This window comes from Harpia harpyja, chromosome 1 (assembly GCF_026419915.1).
Source record: "Harpia harpyja isolate bHarHar1 chromosome 1, bHarHar1 primary haplotype, whole genome shotgun sequence".
Taxonomy (NCBI): Eukaryota; Metazoa; Chordata; class Aves; order Accipitriformes; family Accipitridae; genus Harpia; species Harpia harpyja.
In genome coordinates this window covers 106,221,840-106,237,842 of record NC_068940.1, presented here as the reverse complement: position 1 = coordinate 106,237,842, position 16,003 = coordinate 106,221,840, and the positions used below count along the sequence as shown (strand labels likewise).

Sequence of the window (16,003 nt, the reverse complement as noted above, 5' to 3'; positions counted from 1 at the left end):
CAAACCTTCTTAGCGTGCACGCGTCAAAGCCCACGAAGGCGTGGAGCGACGCTGCGTGGCGCCTGCGAGGCCCCAGTGGGGATCCTTGCCCGCTGTCTGCATGGTGCAAATCAGCTCCCGCCCCCCCCCCCCAAAAAAAAAACCAAAAAACACGCGGGAGGGGGTAAAAAAAATGCACGATCGTGCACCGCGCACCGCGCACACCGCCCGCGCGCGCCCCGCGCCCGGTCACGCGCCGCCCGGGACGGAGGGGCGGGGCCGGGCGCGGCCGGCCAGCGAGTGGGCGTGGCCTAGGCGGCGAGACCCGCCCCCGCGCCTCTCCCAACGCTGCGGGTCCCTGCCGTGGCCACGCCTCCTTCCCCTGCTAGGCCCCGCCCCCCTCCCCCTCGCTGCCCTCCTCGGTTACCCGTGGTGCCGCGCGCGGGGCTGGCACTGACGTGGCCGCCGAGCGCCGCCATCTTGTGTGCCTGGGCGGAGAGCGGCCGAGAGGCGCAGCGGGGGGAAGCCGGCTCCGAGCGGGACGGTCCGAGGACAGCCAGACTCACTGCCCGGGGCAGCAGCCGACGCCGGTGGGTTCACCGACACCTTCCCCTTCCTTCCCTTCAGCCCCTTGCCCCGCCGTCCGGCTTCCTTGCCCGCACCTTGGCCGGGTGTGAGGCGCCGCGGCCTTGGCGCTGAGGGGAGTGGGCGGCGGGCCCCGGGGGAGCGGGCCCGGCCGCTTCTTTCCGTCTTTCCTTCTCCCTCCGGTACCAGGGCGGCTGCCGGCGGGAGGAGGAAGCCGCAGCCGGGCCGAGCGGGGGTCTTGGGGAGCGGAGGGCCTGGCCGGGGCGCAGCCCCATCCGTCCCCCCCAACCCGCCTTTGGGGCTGGGTGGCTGGGCCGGCGTGTGTGTGTGTGTGGGAGGGGGGTGCCAGCTCTTTTCCTTCCCTGCTGGGGAGGCGTGGGCACGGGCGGGAGTGGGGGGGAGACCGCTCCGGCTCCCCAGCAGCTGCACAAGGCCTGGCGCCGCTCCCTCTACCGGAGGAATTAGACGGGCTGCGGCGGGATGGGCTTCTCCTCCCTTCCCTAAACTCGCTCATTCCGGCCTCTGCCCCGCCCGTGAACTGGTCTGAGGAGAGAGGTATTTATTTCCTCGTTTTCCTCTCCGCCGAAAACCCTTATGGTAGCGGACCTCGGAGATCTGGTAGCCCGGTAGGGGAAATGAGGCTTGGATGAAACTCGTAGGAGAGAGAGGTTATTTTCCTGTAAGCCCTTGTCTGCTGAGTAGGGCTTTCTGCTGGGCTGAGAGGGTGTTGGTAAGAAGTTGAGCTTTAGTCTAGAGCAAACTCTGTTTGCCATCCATGGCTTGGGTGCGATGGTCTAGGAGATCGGTCTTCCTTGGCGTAGCAACTCCCGGTGGGAGGATATTATATTCTGTCTGAAAATACTGTATCCTGTCTCTGTGAGTAGTTAACGTGATACTTTGGGCTGATAACCTCTGTCTGATAAAGTGATAGGCCAGTTATGCGAACCTTTTCACGGAGGAATCCGTTTGCCCCAGCAGAGCGCGACTAAAACTCCGCTGGGTCATAAAACTGCGTAAATGTTGTGTTTGACATTGACCTTGTTGCTTTGCTGCTAGGCCCTTGCCAAACTAAATTCCACAGGTTGATTAGAGTTGTATCCAGAGGTCTTGTTTTGAAATGTAGATTTGTCAATAACTAAAATACGAACTACTTATATAATACTTTGAACTTTGTTTTGTGAACGGCAAGGCTTACAAAACACCCCTTTGCAGGTTATTCTATTAACCTTATTTTTCAGGCAAAGAAATCGAGTCAAAGTAAATTGTCCAAGGTCGTTTGGCAATATCGTTATTACTATTTTTGCTACTGATTTGGAGCACTTCTGTAGGAAAAAGGAACTGTAGGTGAGTTAGGGGATCGCTGCTTGGCTTTCGTTCATGGGTTTTGTAATCAAATTGTCAGTATAAGTACTCACAATCTTACAGATATAGAAAGGGATTCTCTGAAAGGAAAGTTTACGGGCTTGGTATGATGCTACTGACTTCCTCTGTTAAAAACACATCTGCAGTGCTCGAGAACCCTGTTGGACTGCTTTCCCTGTTGTAGTAATTACATTGGGTGAAAGGGTGAGGAAACTTGCCTCACTTGAACCTCTTAAACTCGATTGCTTTGCCAAGTTTATTGACGCTTCTGCTGTGGTAGAGCATCAGGAGTAAAAACAGCTCAAGCAGATGTCACCTCTGCTCAGAACAGCCTTTGCTGCTGTGACAGTCTGTGATATACATAATGCTTGCTAGATCGTGTTAAAAGGCAAACACCTGAATGTAAAGTCAGGCCCCGATGGTCTGAGGCCTTTGCTGAATATTTAAGATTGCCTAGTTGTGAAATACAGTTGGAATCTGAAAAGGGACTGGGCAGGAGTGGTGCATTTTTGCTTGGTGCATGTAGTTCCCTGTGTGCGTGTTAGTCATGCTGACCAAGTCGGGGGCAGGACTAGTCACAGCTTTTTCAAGGCAAACAAAGTGTGTGTGGGAGTAGGGGGCTGGATTCTAGTCCTTATAATTCACTGAATTGTGTTGTGCTCCAGTTACACCTGTTTGAAAGGCTGCTTTAAGCAGCAGCATTCATACATCTCGCTGAGGCGCAATTATCAGATAAGCTATTGATTACATTAATCGGTGGAAGGAGGAAAAGCTCACAACCCAAGATTCCAGCTGAATTTGCAGTGGTGAAGTTTAAAGAACACCTTTAAAAATAAAAGATTGCTTTAGAAAGAAAAGCTGCTGAGATGTGTAAAGATGGACTTCCAAGCAAGAATTTTTACAGATTTCAACAGCCTTCACAAGCATCTAGATTGCCTTAGAGTGGCTAAATTTGGTGAACATAAGTTAACTTTTTCTGAAAAGGAATAGTTCTGATTCTTTTTTTAGAAATCTCTTGGAAAGTTTTGCTACTGGAATGCTATAGAGCTTGTATTAGAGCTAGCACTGTCCTCAGCCATTATTCCCTTCCTTTAACTGATGAGTAAAGAAGTTTATAATCAGCTTCCTACTACAGCAGCTGTTTTTCTGTGTTATTCAGCACTTTTTTCTGTCTGCTTGTGAGTATCCAATTTTATTTCTTGTTTCTAACACATGCAAACATTGAAGGACTATGGTACTACTTCTGCTGATGTTTCAATTCTAATAAAACTCTCATGTCTAATATAGCTCTTATTCATACACTGATCTTGTACCTAACAACTAGCTGCGTAGGCTCTACTTTGACATTTTCCCCAAACCAAAAGCCAGTTTTATTACCAAAGCTCTCATGTGAGTTCTTGCCATTTCTACTATGAGTGTAAATAGTGACTTACGGCCCAGTTACTGGGAATGAATAACAGGATATTTGGCTTAAAATGTAAGATTTTGAACTTGTGAATAGTTCAGCCTCAAAAAAACTGTGCAACGCTTATCTGAAAATAAATGCTTTGTAAGAACCAGTTCTTACAGCAGTATACCTGCCATTTAACAGGTGAATATGAAGTCGCAGTCCAAACTTAGGTGTCGCAGTTACATTGTCGGCACCACTTTATTTCCTGAGCAGCAACGGGCAGTCCACAGGGAGGTGATGGATGCGCTTTATCTAAAAGCATGAACAGTGACTCCTTCCGTACTTTTCCACCTGTCAACCTATCCTTTAAATAAAATATTTTTCAGACAAGATATGTGTTTTTCCTATGTGTTGGTTTGCATGGTCTTGAGTTAGGCATGGTAGTGTGTAACTGCTTAAAATAGTTTGAGATTTTGCTGTGAAACAGAAGTAGCTTGCTCCCCCTGCTTGAAGGTGAGAATAAGGGAATAACTCTGATTTCGGTTTTGAGTATCAAGTCAGGGAACCTGCCCTCTTTGCTTGACATGGACTTTTTTTTTATGCTGACCAGTATTTTAGGAGTGAGTTCCTCTTGTGTCTGAGAAATTGACCTGACCCCAAAGGAAATTTTCCCTCTTTTGCCCTTGTTTTGATCTTGTAAGTGGAAATACTTTCTGTTTTCCTGCCACTCTGAGCCCAGTGCTCTCAAGAGAATGTTACAGCGTGTGGAAGATGTGCCATCTGGGTAATGTGTATAGACAGCAAGATGTTCAACCTACTTAGGTTGAACGAAGGTGCTACATAAGGAGCAGCTCTGTGTTAGATTTTTCTTTCACCTAGCTTCTCACTTGCGGTTGACTTGTCCTCCATCTGCCTTGAACATGCAGTGTGCATCTGGGTGCTTTTTAGTTGGCCACTGCAAGCCTTTGGTGGCCAAATCCAACTATGCCTCTTTAGATACAACTACAGTTACGTATCTTTAACTTTTATTTCACGTGACATGTCAGTGCCAGTACCTTTCCTCTAACCTCTCCTAAAAGACAAATGACAAGGTCATGAACATTTAGGACACCTTTTCAGTCTCATGCTTGGCAGAAGCACCTCCAGTGTGAAGTGGGGAAAATTGTTGCAGTGGTAGGTTTTGATCTCCACAGTTAACACTCCTGTAGTTTTAATGGGTACAACTATAAAGGAGTTGGGACTTAACTATTGGTGAAGAGCTCTGAGAAGAGGTTCTTGAGGTGGCCTTTATTACAATGGTGTTTAAGTCCAAGATAATCCCCTGGTGAAGAACGAACCTGGCCTACTTGTTAGTTACTCTTAAATTTTGCGCGTTGTCTATGCCTGGTGATGTTGGTGTGCTCTAAAGTCTCAGCTAACTCAAATCAAAATTATTTAAGCTAAATTGCAGTATTAAGGCCCCAAAGTTAAAGAGCTGGAGTTGGTAAGTAGTCATCTTTCACTCAGGTTATCAGATGCAGGAGGCCAGTAAACAACTTCTAAAAATAGTTGAATATAACTGTACTGGAATAGTTGTGTATTGGGCCACCCTGGCTATATATAAAGAAGTGTTTTGATCAAGAATGTTTTTCAAAATTTACTGTAACAGATCACTTTAATCTGTAAAGAAATTCAAGTTCAAAAGAATGCAGCTGTACTTAACTGACTGTGCCTGCTGAGTGGTGGTGTGAAATACTGTGGCCCTCGATTAATTCTAAATTTTAGCAGTGTTCCATTCTTGGATCGCTTCTCACATTCTCTTTTAAATCACTCTTTATATTGTAAAGAACAACCTGCCAGGTTAAGATTTGCACTTTAAATTATTTGCCAGTTGTTCTTGCATGTAACAGCTGTTGAACTTGAATTTTTTTTTTTAAAGAAAAAAGCCTTCTCACCTCTTGTTTACACATGGGTTTGATCTTTTGTATGAATATTTTGCTTCTCTTGACGTTTTAATTTAAAACCTTCTAGAATGCTATAAAGTAGAAACATGACAGAGGCCAACTAGTGATAACTGACTGGATTTCAAATCATTATTTCTGTTAAATAACCAATTGATCAGTTTTTGTTCTCCTGTGACTGATACAACTAGTGTGTTAATACCAGGTTAGGAATTATGGGTTTGGGGTTTTTCTAATTGTATTAGAGCTGGAGTGAATGCTTAGGCCAATGTCAAGTAGACTTTCCTTTAAATGGAGACAAGCTTTTGGTAGTAAATCAGTTGTCTTCATAAGTGCACCAGTTTCACTTGCTGTAGATGTCTAAGCAAGTAGAATGAGGTGCAGAAAGCTACTAGGAAAAAGCTTTTTGGTAAACCAGCAACTGTTAGGGCGTTTAATGTGTGCCTTAACATTAGTATTTTGACTGATTATAATTGTGTAATGCAGTATGTCATTGGTAGTGGCATCATGTTTGTCTCTCCTTGAAACGGGCATTTAAAACAAGATGCGAATGTCCTAGGGAGACGTAATAGTTCCCAGGGACAACAAATGCCCTCTGTACCTCTGTCTCATCATGCTGTGCAGAGGAGGGACAGAGAATTAAGGGCTTCTTCATCACTGCTGGTATTTTTCAGCTATAGAGAACAGATTGCCAAAATGATTGTGCCCAGCAAGTTTGGTTATGCCACTTGAAAAGTTTTGAGCGTTATTTTTTCACTGTGGGAGCCTTGTGTGGTAAGTGCTGGTATGTAGAAGTGAAATAAATGTGTTTCTATACTGCAGGCATAATTTGACTAAATAATGCATATGGCATCCTCTGTCTTAGCCTCTGATTTTGTCTGCAATGGTATGTTTAAAGAAACGGCGTAAACCAGAATGAAACCGTGGCATTTGCCACAACTCCTGGCTCACTGAAGTTTAATCTCTATGTGGTCAAAAAGAACTTTTCCAGAGGTGCAAAATTAAGGTTAGGCAGAGATTTCAAGATGTAGCTATGCTTTCTTTGATGTACTGCATACCTTTCTGGTCATACTTCTGTAGGATGGCTTGTTAACTAACAGCTCATCCAAGAAGTTTGGAGGTCGAAAAGTGTATTTCACTCCTCAAGATAAGCAGCCTGAATGAAATGACATTAAAATGCATTAATGTACGGTTAATTTAAAATGCATTAATGTATGGTTAAATATAAAATGCTGCAGAAGATTAAGTGTCGAATGATCTTTGGCCTTGAGAGATTCCTCAGAGCTCTTTATTCTAACCACCTACAATTAATAAAAGCAAATTCTAGTTCTTACTCATGGGCCGTATCGCTTTAACAGACACCAGGCTGCCTGCTATTGCAGGCACTCATTCATTTTTAACTCATTACACTGAGCCTTTCTGAAAAAGGCTGCCCGTTCTCCTAATTGCTTATCTAAATGTATCCCTTACTAGAAAACAGGCTGGTGAAAATAGCTTGTTTCCTGAAACAAAACTGCAGTTGTACCCTGTGAATGTCTTTTCTCCCTGTTTACCAATGGCGCATTGTATCTTACCTGAACCTGCTTGACAGGTTTTTACTGCTGTGAGGATCTTGAGGTGGAGTAGGCTAAGGTGTGCTTCAGGGCTTCGGTGGGCAGGGAGAAACAAGAGTCATACAGACAGTTTTGGGGTGATCTGGGTTTGTTGAGAGGTGGTGAGCTTCGATTTCTAGAAGCTGAGGTTGTGCTGAGGGAACATGCACACTACACTCTGCAAAAATAGTCTGTGCTGTTTATTCAAATTATTCTTTCATACACAAATCTTCCTATTTAGCCTGATGGATACCTCTTTTGAAGATGTGCTGAAGTACTAGGAGCAGCTCACAAGCCATACTCTTTTATGTTTTCAGGCATTTTATTGAACTTGTGCTTCTAAAAGAATCAGTATAGCAATTACTGACAACATTTGAGTTGAGGAAGAGAGAAAGTTAAGCTCAGTATAGAATATAGACAAAGTATTGGCAAGTCTTGATACAGACTGCAAATCTTGCCTGAAGAGCCACAGGATTGCTTGGTTAACCTAAAAGGGTCTTAAATTTCTTTGTATTTTCAGACTGTGTATGTTAGTTCTTATGGTCCAACTAATGGACTGAAATGAGAATTAAAGTAAGCAGATTCAGCTCTGAAGTACAGTGGAAGTAATCGCGTGATCCCTCAGCTGAGTTGTATTAATGGGTGGCAGCGAAGTCCTGGGAAGCGGCTCTACGCTGTCGCGGCGGTTTCTGCTGTGGTAGCGTCTATGCTGTTTGACAGCACGAATGGTCTAAAAAGCAGAGCGCTGATGGCTGGTCACAGTTGTGATGATGATTTGGTTGAGGATTTTAATGATACTGAGGAAGGAACTTGTGCTTTCGCTTAGATAATAGAGAGTAATGAAATACTGGCAGGGATAGTGTAGGGAGAGGAGTGTCTTGTACAAAACTGTGGGAGTATGATTTCCTTTTCTCTGGCAATAGATGAACGTGATTCTAGCTGCTGATCAGAGGATGGTCCCCCCGATGTTGATGACAGAGACCCTCTCTTTTGCCCCAGTAGCATCCAGCAAGTCACTGGTGGGAACCATGATGGTTTGTGGGAGTTCTGCAGATGGGTTTCTGCTAGTATTTTTCTTTTAGACAGCAACAATTCTGCTACTTGCTAGTCAACATCTGAACACGCTTGTCTTGCAGGGGTGGGCTGTAAGCTACACTTCACTGCTTATAAAAATAAATCGGACTTTCTGCAATGTCACCTACCCTGAAGTACTAAATAAGTTACAGAAGTGGTTTGGATAGTAGGAATGTGGAAGAGAACAAGAAGGAAACGGAAACAAAGTGCTTAAGTGTATCTTGACTTCTTCCTCTTCACAAAAAGTAAAAATAGGGAGGATGGGTGTACAAAAGCAGCTTCAGTGGTGGAGGGCAGGCTTGACCTGGAAATAGCTGCCAGGAAAACAAGGATCTAACGGGATTCACTACTGGTAGTGCCAAGTGTAAGCAACTTGTTCGGCGGACTGCGACTTCTCCAGGGTGTGGAAAGCTGTTGTGGATGTAAATGCTAAGATTTTGCTGTGTTACCCGATTACTGCTGTTGATCCAAGCATTTAATAACCTGTTACGCTTTTAAACATGCAGAAACAAAACAGATGCATTCTTTTGGAGAGCTTGTAAGGTTCTCTTGCAACAATGTTCTTATGCTCATTTTGGAGGGTTACAAGAGCTCTGGTAAAAGGTTACAGTTCAAGCCTGACTATTGCTTTTCAGATGAAGTAGAAGATAGAGGTCTCATGAGCAGCCGGACAAAGGAAAGCTTTACAGCCTTCCCCACCTCCAGCCCAGTAAGAGCTGCTGTTGTGGGCTGGGGAGTGAGATTTCCTGCTGTGCGAGTGATTCAGATAAATAGGGACTCTAGCAAAACTGTTTTCTCTACTTCCTAATTAACTTTCCTGTTTATACAGCTTTCATATATTCAAGTGGGAGTTGAATATTCATGGTCGTGCTGCAGAAATCTGAAGGAAATGGTGGAATAATGGAACTTTTAAGCCTTCCGTTTGGTTTTAATCCACAGGCTGCTCTGTCTGGCTTGTAGAGGAGCTTAGTTTTAAAGTTTCGATCACATTAAGCTTCAATCATAGAAAATAAATGAAACTTTGACTCGAGTAACTTCAGCAAGTTGAAGTGGTGATTGATGTCATTCAGGAACTCGGGAGTGGACTCTGAACTTCACTGTGGAGCTGCTTGTGCAAAGACATGTGACTTAGTTAATGTTACAGTGCATACCTTTTGGGTTAAAAATTGTATCCAGCAAAGCTCCCCCAGACGGGCAGAACTGCTTAGACCTTTCACAGTGCTGAGTGAGGAAGCCAGACTTCACATATCCCTAGCACAGAGCTAAACAGAGCAGGGCCAGATTTTTGTTCTGTGGTGCACTTTTCAGTTCAAAGCTTGTTTTAATGGTCTTAAGTAGACATTCTGTAAAGTCTGTCTCCAGTGAGAATTTTGCTTCAAGCACATAGTTTCATCATGAAATACAGACTGTCTACAAGAGATGACTCAAACTTCATATTTCACTTTAAATTGTGTGACTTGGTTTACAGGAAACCCATCCTTTGAATGTTACACGTCTTGGCCATATGTGCTCCTACTGTCTTAAGCTTGTATTTTTGGTTGGGCTCAGTCTCTTTTTAAACTGATATCTGACCGCTTCTAGACAAAGCAGCAGTAGAGGTGTGAATTGTCACTATCACCATGTAGCGTCCTCATCTACACTTCACTCTAAAGCTTTTGGAGTGCTTTTTTCATGCCTTACTTGAGCAGAATAATAGTTCTCTTGGTGATTTCAAACTGTGTAGTATTAAGTTTGGAAAGGGGGGAGATCTGTGGAACCTGTGGTGGAGTGGATCCTGTCCCAAGGGCACAGGGAATGTCTGTGAGGGCTGGAGTGGAGAGGCAGTTTCTCCAGTGCCTGAACAGGAAGCTTCTGGTGATGTTAATTGCTTCTAAGTGTCCAAGCAGAAGTGTTTGCAGGGAAGGAAGAAGCATTCATTTCTAAACTTGCCTCTTTTAATGTGGCTATTAATTTTCGATAGTTAAGTTTCAGTACATGTGGGTTTGCTTCCTAGAGAAGGTCACCCTGCAATGTTAATGAATGTAATACTGCTTTGTGTTTTACGTTGTGTTCCCAGGCCGTTTCCTCAGGGTTTGAGAGGAAGGAAACTGTTTTGAGTAGGAGAGAATGCAAGCTGTATTCTGAGCTTCCTTCGCAAAAGGACCAGCTATTGGTGTGCTAAGCAGCAAAGAGATGGGCACGCATTTAAAACTTTAACTGCAGGTCAATTAGAAAAAGTGTGTGTTATTGTGACACTTTAGGCTGCAGATAAATTATCCCGTAACAATGGGGGACAAAGTACCTGAAGTGGTCAGTTGTGTTGAAAGCAAACCGTGAATTTTGCAAACAAAAGTGTGAGAACAGCATTGAATACTAAAATCTCTGAAAGAATATTTGAAAGATTTATAGCACTCAGAGCCACGTCGTTTTATGAGCACTAAGTTTTGGCATATCTGTTTTCTCTGTATTGTTTCAGTATGGGGAAGAATCGTGTACGGTGGTAGCCGGGGTATCTGTAAAGGTTTGATATTATCTGATACTTTTGTGGATGGTTGATTATGCCCTGGTCAGAACACAGCCATTGGTAGCTCATGACTGCTATTGTGATCTTTTTCCTCTAGACTTCACTGGCCAGTGAGAACATATCTCAAGCATGGGAAATATTTTTGCTAACCTCTTCAAAGGCCTTTTTGGCAAAAAAGAAATGCGTATTCTAATGGTTGGTCTGGATGCTGCAGGAAAGACTACTATTTTGTACAAACTTAAACTTGGTGAAATAGTAACTACTATTCCTACTATAGGTAAGATTTTTACATTTATATAACTGCTTGCTTTGAGTTTTGGGTCTTACCGTTTGCAGCAGCTGCCACTCTGATTTAGGTGACTTGACTGTCAGAACAGACACTTGCTAAAACCATGGTATGAAGATGGCACAACCAAATGTTCCTGGCATGGGAGGAGATTACATGACTTTTTTCACTCCATTCCCTCTCAAGTCACTTGTGGAACAAGCCTTTATTGGCCACAGAAGGGCTGTCTGCCCTCCTAAGTGTGTTGTGGTGTCAAGCAGATTAGACTGAGAAACAGAGGGTGACTGCGGGAACTGTGTGATCAGAGACATACCTTATTTGCAGTCCTTAAAGCCCAGGGTTTTTTCATGCAACATAGTTTGCTCTGCATTTTGTAGCTACTTGGGTAGCAATTACAGCTGTTGTTCATTAGTTTGATTGCAGGGGGGGAGCAGGAGTTCCAGAGAACCCATGTTTGTCTGTGTTGAGGGCTTCAGTATAGGATTCTGCTTATTTAAAGTAGATTTAAATATTGAGATAACTTTTTTAATGATGACGTTCTGAGTGTGACTTAGTAAATACAATAGGTCCAGGGCCAACTATGTTTAACTGAGATTTTTGCCACAATTTCAATTTTAGGTTTCAATGTGGAAACAGTAGAATACAAGAACATTAGCTTCACAGTCTGGGATGTAGGTGGTCAGGATAAGATCAGACCACTCTGGCGCCATTATTTCCAGAACACACAAGGTGAGTCCGAACACTTAAATCACAGGTTTTCGGAATCTAAAAGTTTTTTTTTTAATGTCCTTACTAAGATAATTTTGCAAGCTTCTTGGGGGGGAATGGAAATACTTATTATTATAAAAGGGTGTGCTTGTGTGCTGCTCTGGCTCTTCTGTTAAGCTAGTGCAGGTTCAAAAAGGGATGGGAAGAAATCTAGAAACCAATCTTCCTTGTCCATCTGACTCAGAGCAAGTTCAGAACTCTGCTTTTCTTCTGTAAGCGTCACAGCTCTCTGCCTTCACCTCAAAGCAGAGTCTTTACTACAAGCTCTAACAGCCCTATGAACTGAGAGCTTGTCACTTCTTCCACTGCTGGGCCTTTATAATGTGCGTGCATTTGAGTCCTGTCACAGGATTTCAAGAGTTGCTACTCACTGGAAAATATTGAGTGGTTAGGTAGATGAAGCGCACAAGTTCTAAAAATGCAAATGCAAACTAACACTTGCTTTCACCAGCTTTCAGCAAGAACAGACCTTCCCTCAGACATGAGATTACAGTAATAAGAAAACTGTATTTCTGATATATACGGAAGTGTTTTGCATTTTTTTCTCTTCAAAGTTTAGTTCTGACCTCCAGAAATATTTATCATTTGTAAATAACTTCTGGTGTATGCTTATTCTGATTGTTTGCTTATTTCTAGGTCTGATTTTTGTGGTTGACAGCAATGACAGAGAACGAGTGAATGAGGCCAGAGAAGAGCTTATGAGAATGTTGGCAGAAGATGAGCTTAGAGATGCTGTTTTATTAGTGTTTGCTAACAAACAGGTATGCCCAAGAAAAGTGTCTTTCTGTAAGAACTCTTGAAAACATACAACCTAGTTGGTGAGTGCTAGGTCTTGAACTTGATGTTCATGTTTTCAGTGTAATAATAGATAAGCTCTCAGTAATTGTCCATTCAGTTTTGTTGAAGACAGCAAACCCATAGATTAAATTACCCTGTTCTCATCTGAAACGAGCATCCTTCTAAGTGGTAATTTCTATTAGCCTGAAGTTTCAGTTTTAGGGAAGAACTTTACCAGTTCGATTTTTACAGTTGGCTTGGCTTGAGTACAGCACCTGCCCAAGCTTCCTCAAAACAGAGAGGAAGGCCAGAATGCCAGAACCTCCCTAGATTCTTCAATTTGGGTGTTTGAGGGCACCACGGGTGTTGGTGGAAGCCCTGGACTGACTTTTAATGTACTTGTGTTGACCTGAGAGCTGTGCTCTTCCAGGCCACAAAGCAAGCTGAGACTTCTGCCTTCTATTGCTTGTAAACCCAAACCTATAGCTTGAACCCAAATGTCGAGGGTCTTAAATATGACTAGTAAACTTACAGAAGGAATACCATCGCGCTTCATCAATTGCACAGGCTCAGTTGTGAAGGGTAAAGCAGCTGTAAGTCTCGTCTAGGAGCAGGAAAGGTGGACTATAAACAGAAGCAGTACTAAGCCAAGTACTACTTGATGACAAAAGTCGATCTTAAATCATAACTGCAGTCACAGAAAACACTTCCTGAGTGGAAAGTGAATGAAATGGGCCTTGAATTGTAAGCGGTTTGGGGTCAACATTGAGGGACTTGATGACTTGATCCAAACGTCAGCTGTCTCACTTCTGTTTTCTGAAGAGAAATATTCCATAATACGTGTTTTTGATCGTATTGTTAAACCTTTTAGACTTTTGTCAGTACTGGGGGAAAGCTTGAATACAGAAGTAATCCTCTGAGCTTTTCTGAAAGAGAAGCTCTAAGAGCTCTTAACTTTCTTTTAATGGCTTTAGAGCTGATGATCAAAACCGGTTTAGGGAGGCAGGCATTGCTTCTCAGCGAGTAGGGGAGAAAATGACTCTTCTTCCTTCCCTCAGGACCTGCCGAATGCGATGAATGCAGCAGAAATCACAGACAAACTTGGACTGCATTCTCTTCGTCACAGGAACTGGTATATCCAGGCAACCTGTGCCACTAGTGGAGACGGTCTCTATGAAGGACTGGACTGGTTGTCCAATCAGCTCCGAAACCAGAAATGAAACCATAAACCTTCCTCTTCCCTCTTTTTCCACCCTTCCCTCTTATTTCCTCCTATTCGCCCTTCGCTTTACTCTAATGTGGCAAACTGTGCTACTTTGTGGTATTGAGTGCCGGAAGCTGTTTTCATTTCTTTTGTCACAGTATATATTGCATCATGCTGTAAATGTGGCAAATACAAGCCTGAAAACAGTTAGGTTTCTTATTTAATGTAAATAGTTTTTGTTTCCAATGAGGCAGTTTCTGGTACTCCTATGCAATATTACTCAGCTTTTTTATTGTAAAGAATCAACTCACTGTTTAGTACTTGGAAGGGATTTAAGTGGGTTAACATAAGGGTTGCCAGTGGTCCTTGTGCAGTAGAGCTGAATACTATCTCGGTTGGGTTGTGAGATCTGTGAGATCCATTTTGGTGGTTGGTTTTTAACCTGAATTCTGTATTTTTTTAAATAGTCAAGGAAAAGTAAAAACACTTCAACATACAAACGTTTGACATGGCTTCTGCTGTTCTAGCTCTAATGTGGAGACTTTCGATTCTTTTGAAATGGTGAAGCAATGATCAACACCCAATTAGCTTCATCTGGTTAAAGAACAGATCATAACTAATAGATCTCTGGCTCTTTCTGTAGCTCACAGTATGTGCTCATATTTGTTCATACTCGTTAAAAGACTTGTCAGACCTTGTTTAGGTGAGCTTTGCAGACTCATACTAAACATCTGACTTTTGGTTCAGGTGAGACTTACCGCTTCCATTGAACTTGAATAATTTCCAGAAGTCAGCGTTTTTAGCCTGTTGTATTTGTCAAAAGTGTTTTGTACTTTTCTTGTGTGTAAACCACTCCAGAAGGCAAACCTTTCCACAGAAAGCACAGCCTGTACTAGTCCTAAGCTCTATAGGCAGAAAGTACTGTACTTAACGTAAGAATTGCCATGAAAAACACCAAACATCTATGTATAGCGTCTAGGAAAAAAAAAAAAAAAGCATGAGAGTTTGGAGAGTCATTCCACTCTAGAAGTATTCAATCCCATTTTGGAACAATCCCATATCTGTATATGTGTGAAAACCCTTGGCATCCCTCATACTGCAAGGTTCAGATTTGCCATCAGAAAAAAGACCTCTTTACTTTTCTTTTGTATTTTGATAAACACTGAAGAAGCTGGAGCTGTTAAACTTTAACTTGAGGAACTATCAGAACTGGTTTATTTAGTGTTGTGGAAACCTTTATTGCTTTCAATACACAATTAGTAATCAACTGTTTTGTATACTTGTTTTCAGTTTTCATTTCGACAAACAAGCACTGTAATTAAAGCTATTAGAATAAAATCTCTTAACTATTTCATGTTTTTTATGCCTTGCTGTTCATTTGATCATCTTGGCAGAATCATAATGAATACTTGTTGAATAAAAAGTTTCATGAAACTTGCACTGGTATCATGTTGTTTTGTATCACCTTTGTACAGTACCGTGTGCTAGATAAATGCAAATCCAACCAGCATTTTGCCACATCACAATTTGCATGAAAATGTCAGGACATCTCCCATATTTTCCAAATAATGTATCATTCCCAGCTGGACTCCTGCAGGTGAAGAGGTGGGCAGCAGTTCTTTGCTCCTGTTGGCTGCCGATAGTTGGCTTCTGCTGGAGTCCACTGCCTCGAGGGCATCTGTTGAGCTTCTTGAGTAGTCCCATCACTTCCCACAAGAGATTGTTCTTCCTGCTCATCCCACTTAATAATAGGATCTGTGAATTAGCAGGTTTTTTTCGGGGGGGGGGGGAGAATATGAATTCTGCCTTCCTAAACACGTTGTTTTGCATTTTTCCATTCTGTAGTTGCCTCTGGACCTGGGACAGAGTTCCTCCCAGCTGATCATCCTGCCTTCCCCTGTCAGCTACAGCTTCTCATCACTGAGGGTCACGCTCGGGCTGCTGGCCAGCTGCTGGCTTTTTTTCCTGGCTGGAGTTGCAGCAAATTCCCCATTACACAGGCTGGAAAAGTGCAAGATGAAAGGTGTATTACGCAGGTTAGAGAGCAACCTCACCGGTGGGGAACCTGAGGCTTTGGGTGGGTATCGGAGGGGACCGCAGCTGTGCCAGGGTGGGACAGGAGTGCTGCTCTCTGTAGGCTGTTGACCTGGCATCTGCTTTCTCAGTGTCAAGTGAGGGCTGGCATTTTGGATGATCTCCTGATCTCTGTTCAACAGGTCATGCTTCCCCTCGCTCCCCAGGTTCTGTTTCTTCTCTGAAGCCTTCAGGCAGCCCGGCAGCTGCTTAACATGTGTGCACAGACAGCCCTCATCGTGAGCAGGGGTTTATTCTACGACTGTCCTCTCTTGTGCAGAGGCTCTTCGGGTGAAATGGGTGTCTTCTCTGCCCTGTCTTCAGCTGGGGGAGCTGCAGGCGGGAGGTCAGGTTTATTAGGGTTTCCCAGCAAGGGCTGCCTGAGCCCTGTGTCGTCTTGTTCCTTGCACTTGTCTCGGTAGTAAAGAGTATATAGTATTAGGCAAACAATGGGATTACAAAACTCCCGT

The 16,003-nt window shown here is 43.5% G+C and overlaps 1 protein-coding gene across 1 annotated transcript; it reads left to right on the top strand.

The window, feature by feature from the left end:
* Positions 1-411: 411 nt before the first annotated feature.
* ARF1 (ADP ribosylation factor 1) lies at positions 412-14,898 on the top strand. Its single transcript, XM_052808664.1, has 5 exons — positions 412-569; positions 10,523-10,702; positions 11,330-11,440; positions 12,116-12,240; positions 13,315-14,898. The coding sequence occupies exons 2-5, from the start codon at positions 10,555-10,557 to the stop codon at positions 13,474-13,476; spliced, it is 546 nt and encodes a 181-aa protein (XP_052664624.1). The 5' UTR covers positions 412-569; positions 10,523-10,554; the 3' UTR covers positions 13,477-14,898.
* Positions 14,899-16,003: the final 1,105 nt, after the last annotated feature.

Excerpts from the sequence above, each read along its gene's own strand:
- ARF1 (XM_052808664.1), top strand. The coding sequence starts at position 10,555 with ATGGGAAATATTTTTGCTAACCTCTTCAAAGGCCTTTTTGGCAAAAAA. Across the intron at positions 10,703-11,329 it reads AACTACTATTCCTACTATAG|GTTTCAATGTGGAAACAGTA; the intron begins GTAAGATTTTTA and ends TTTCAATTTTAG. Across the intron at positions 12,241-13,314 it reads TAGTGTTTGCTAACAAACAG|GACCTGCCGAATGCGATGAA; the intron begins GTATGCCCAAGA and ends TCCTTCCCTCAG.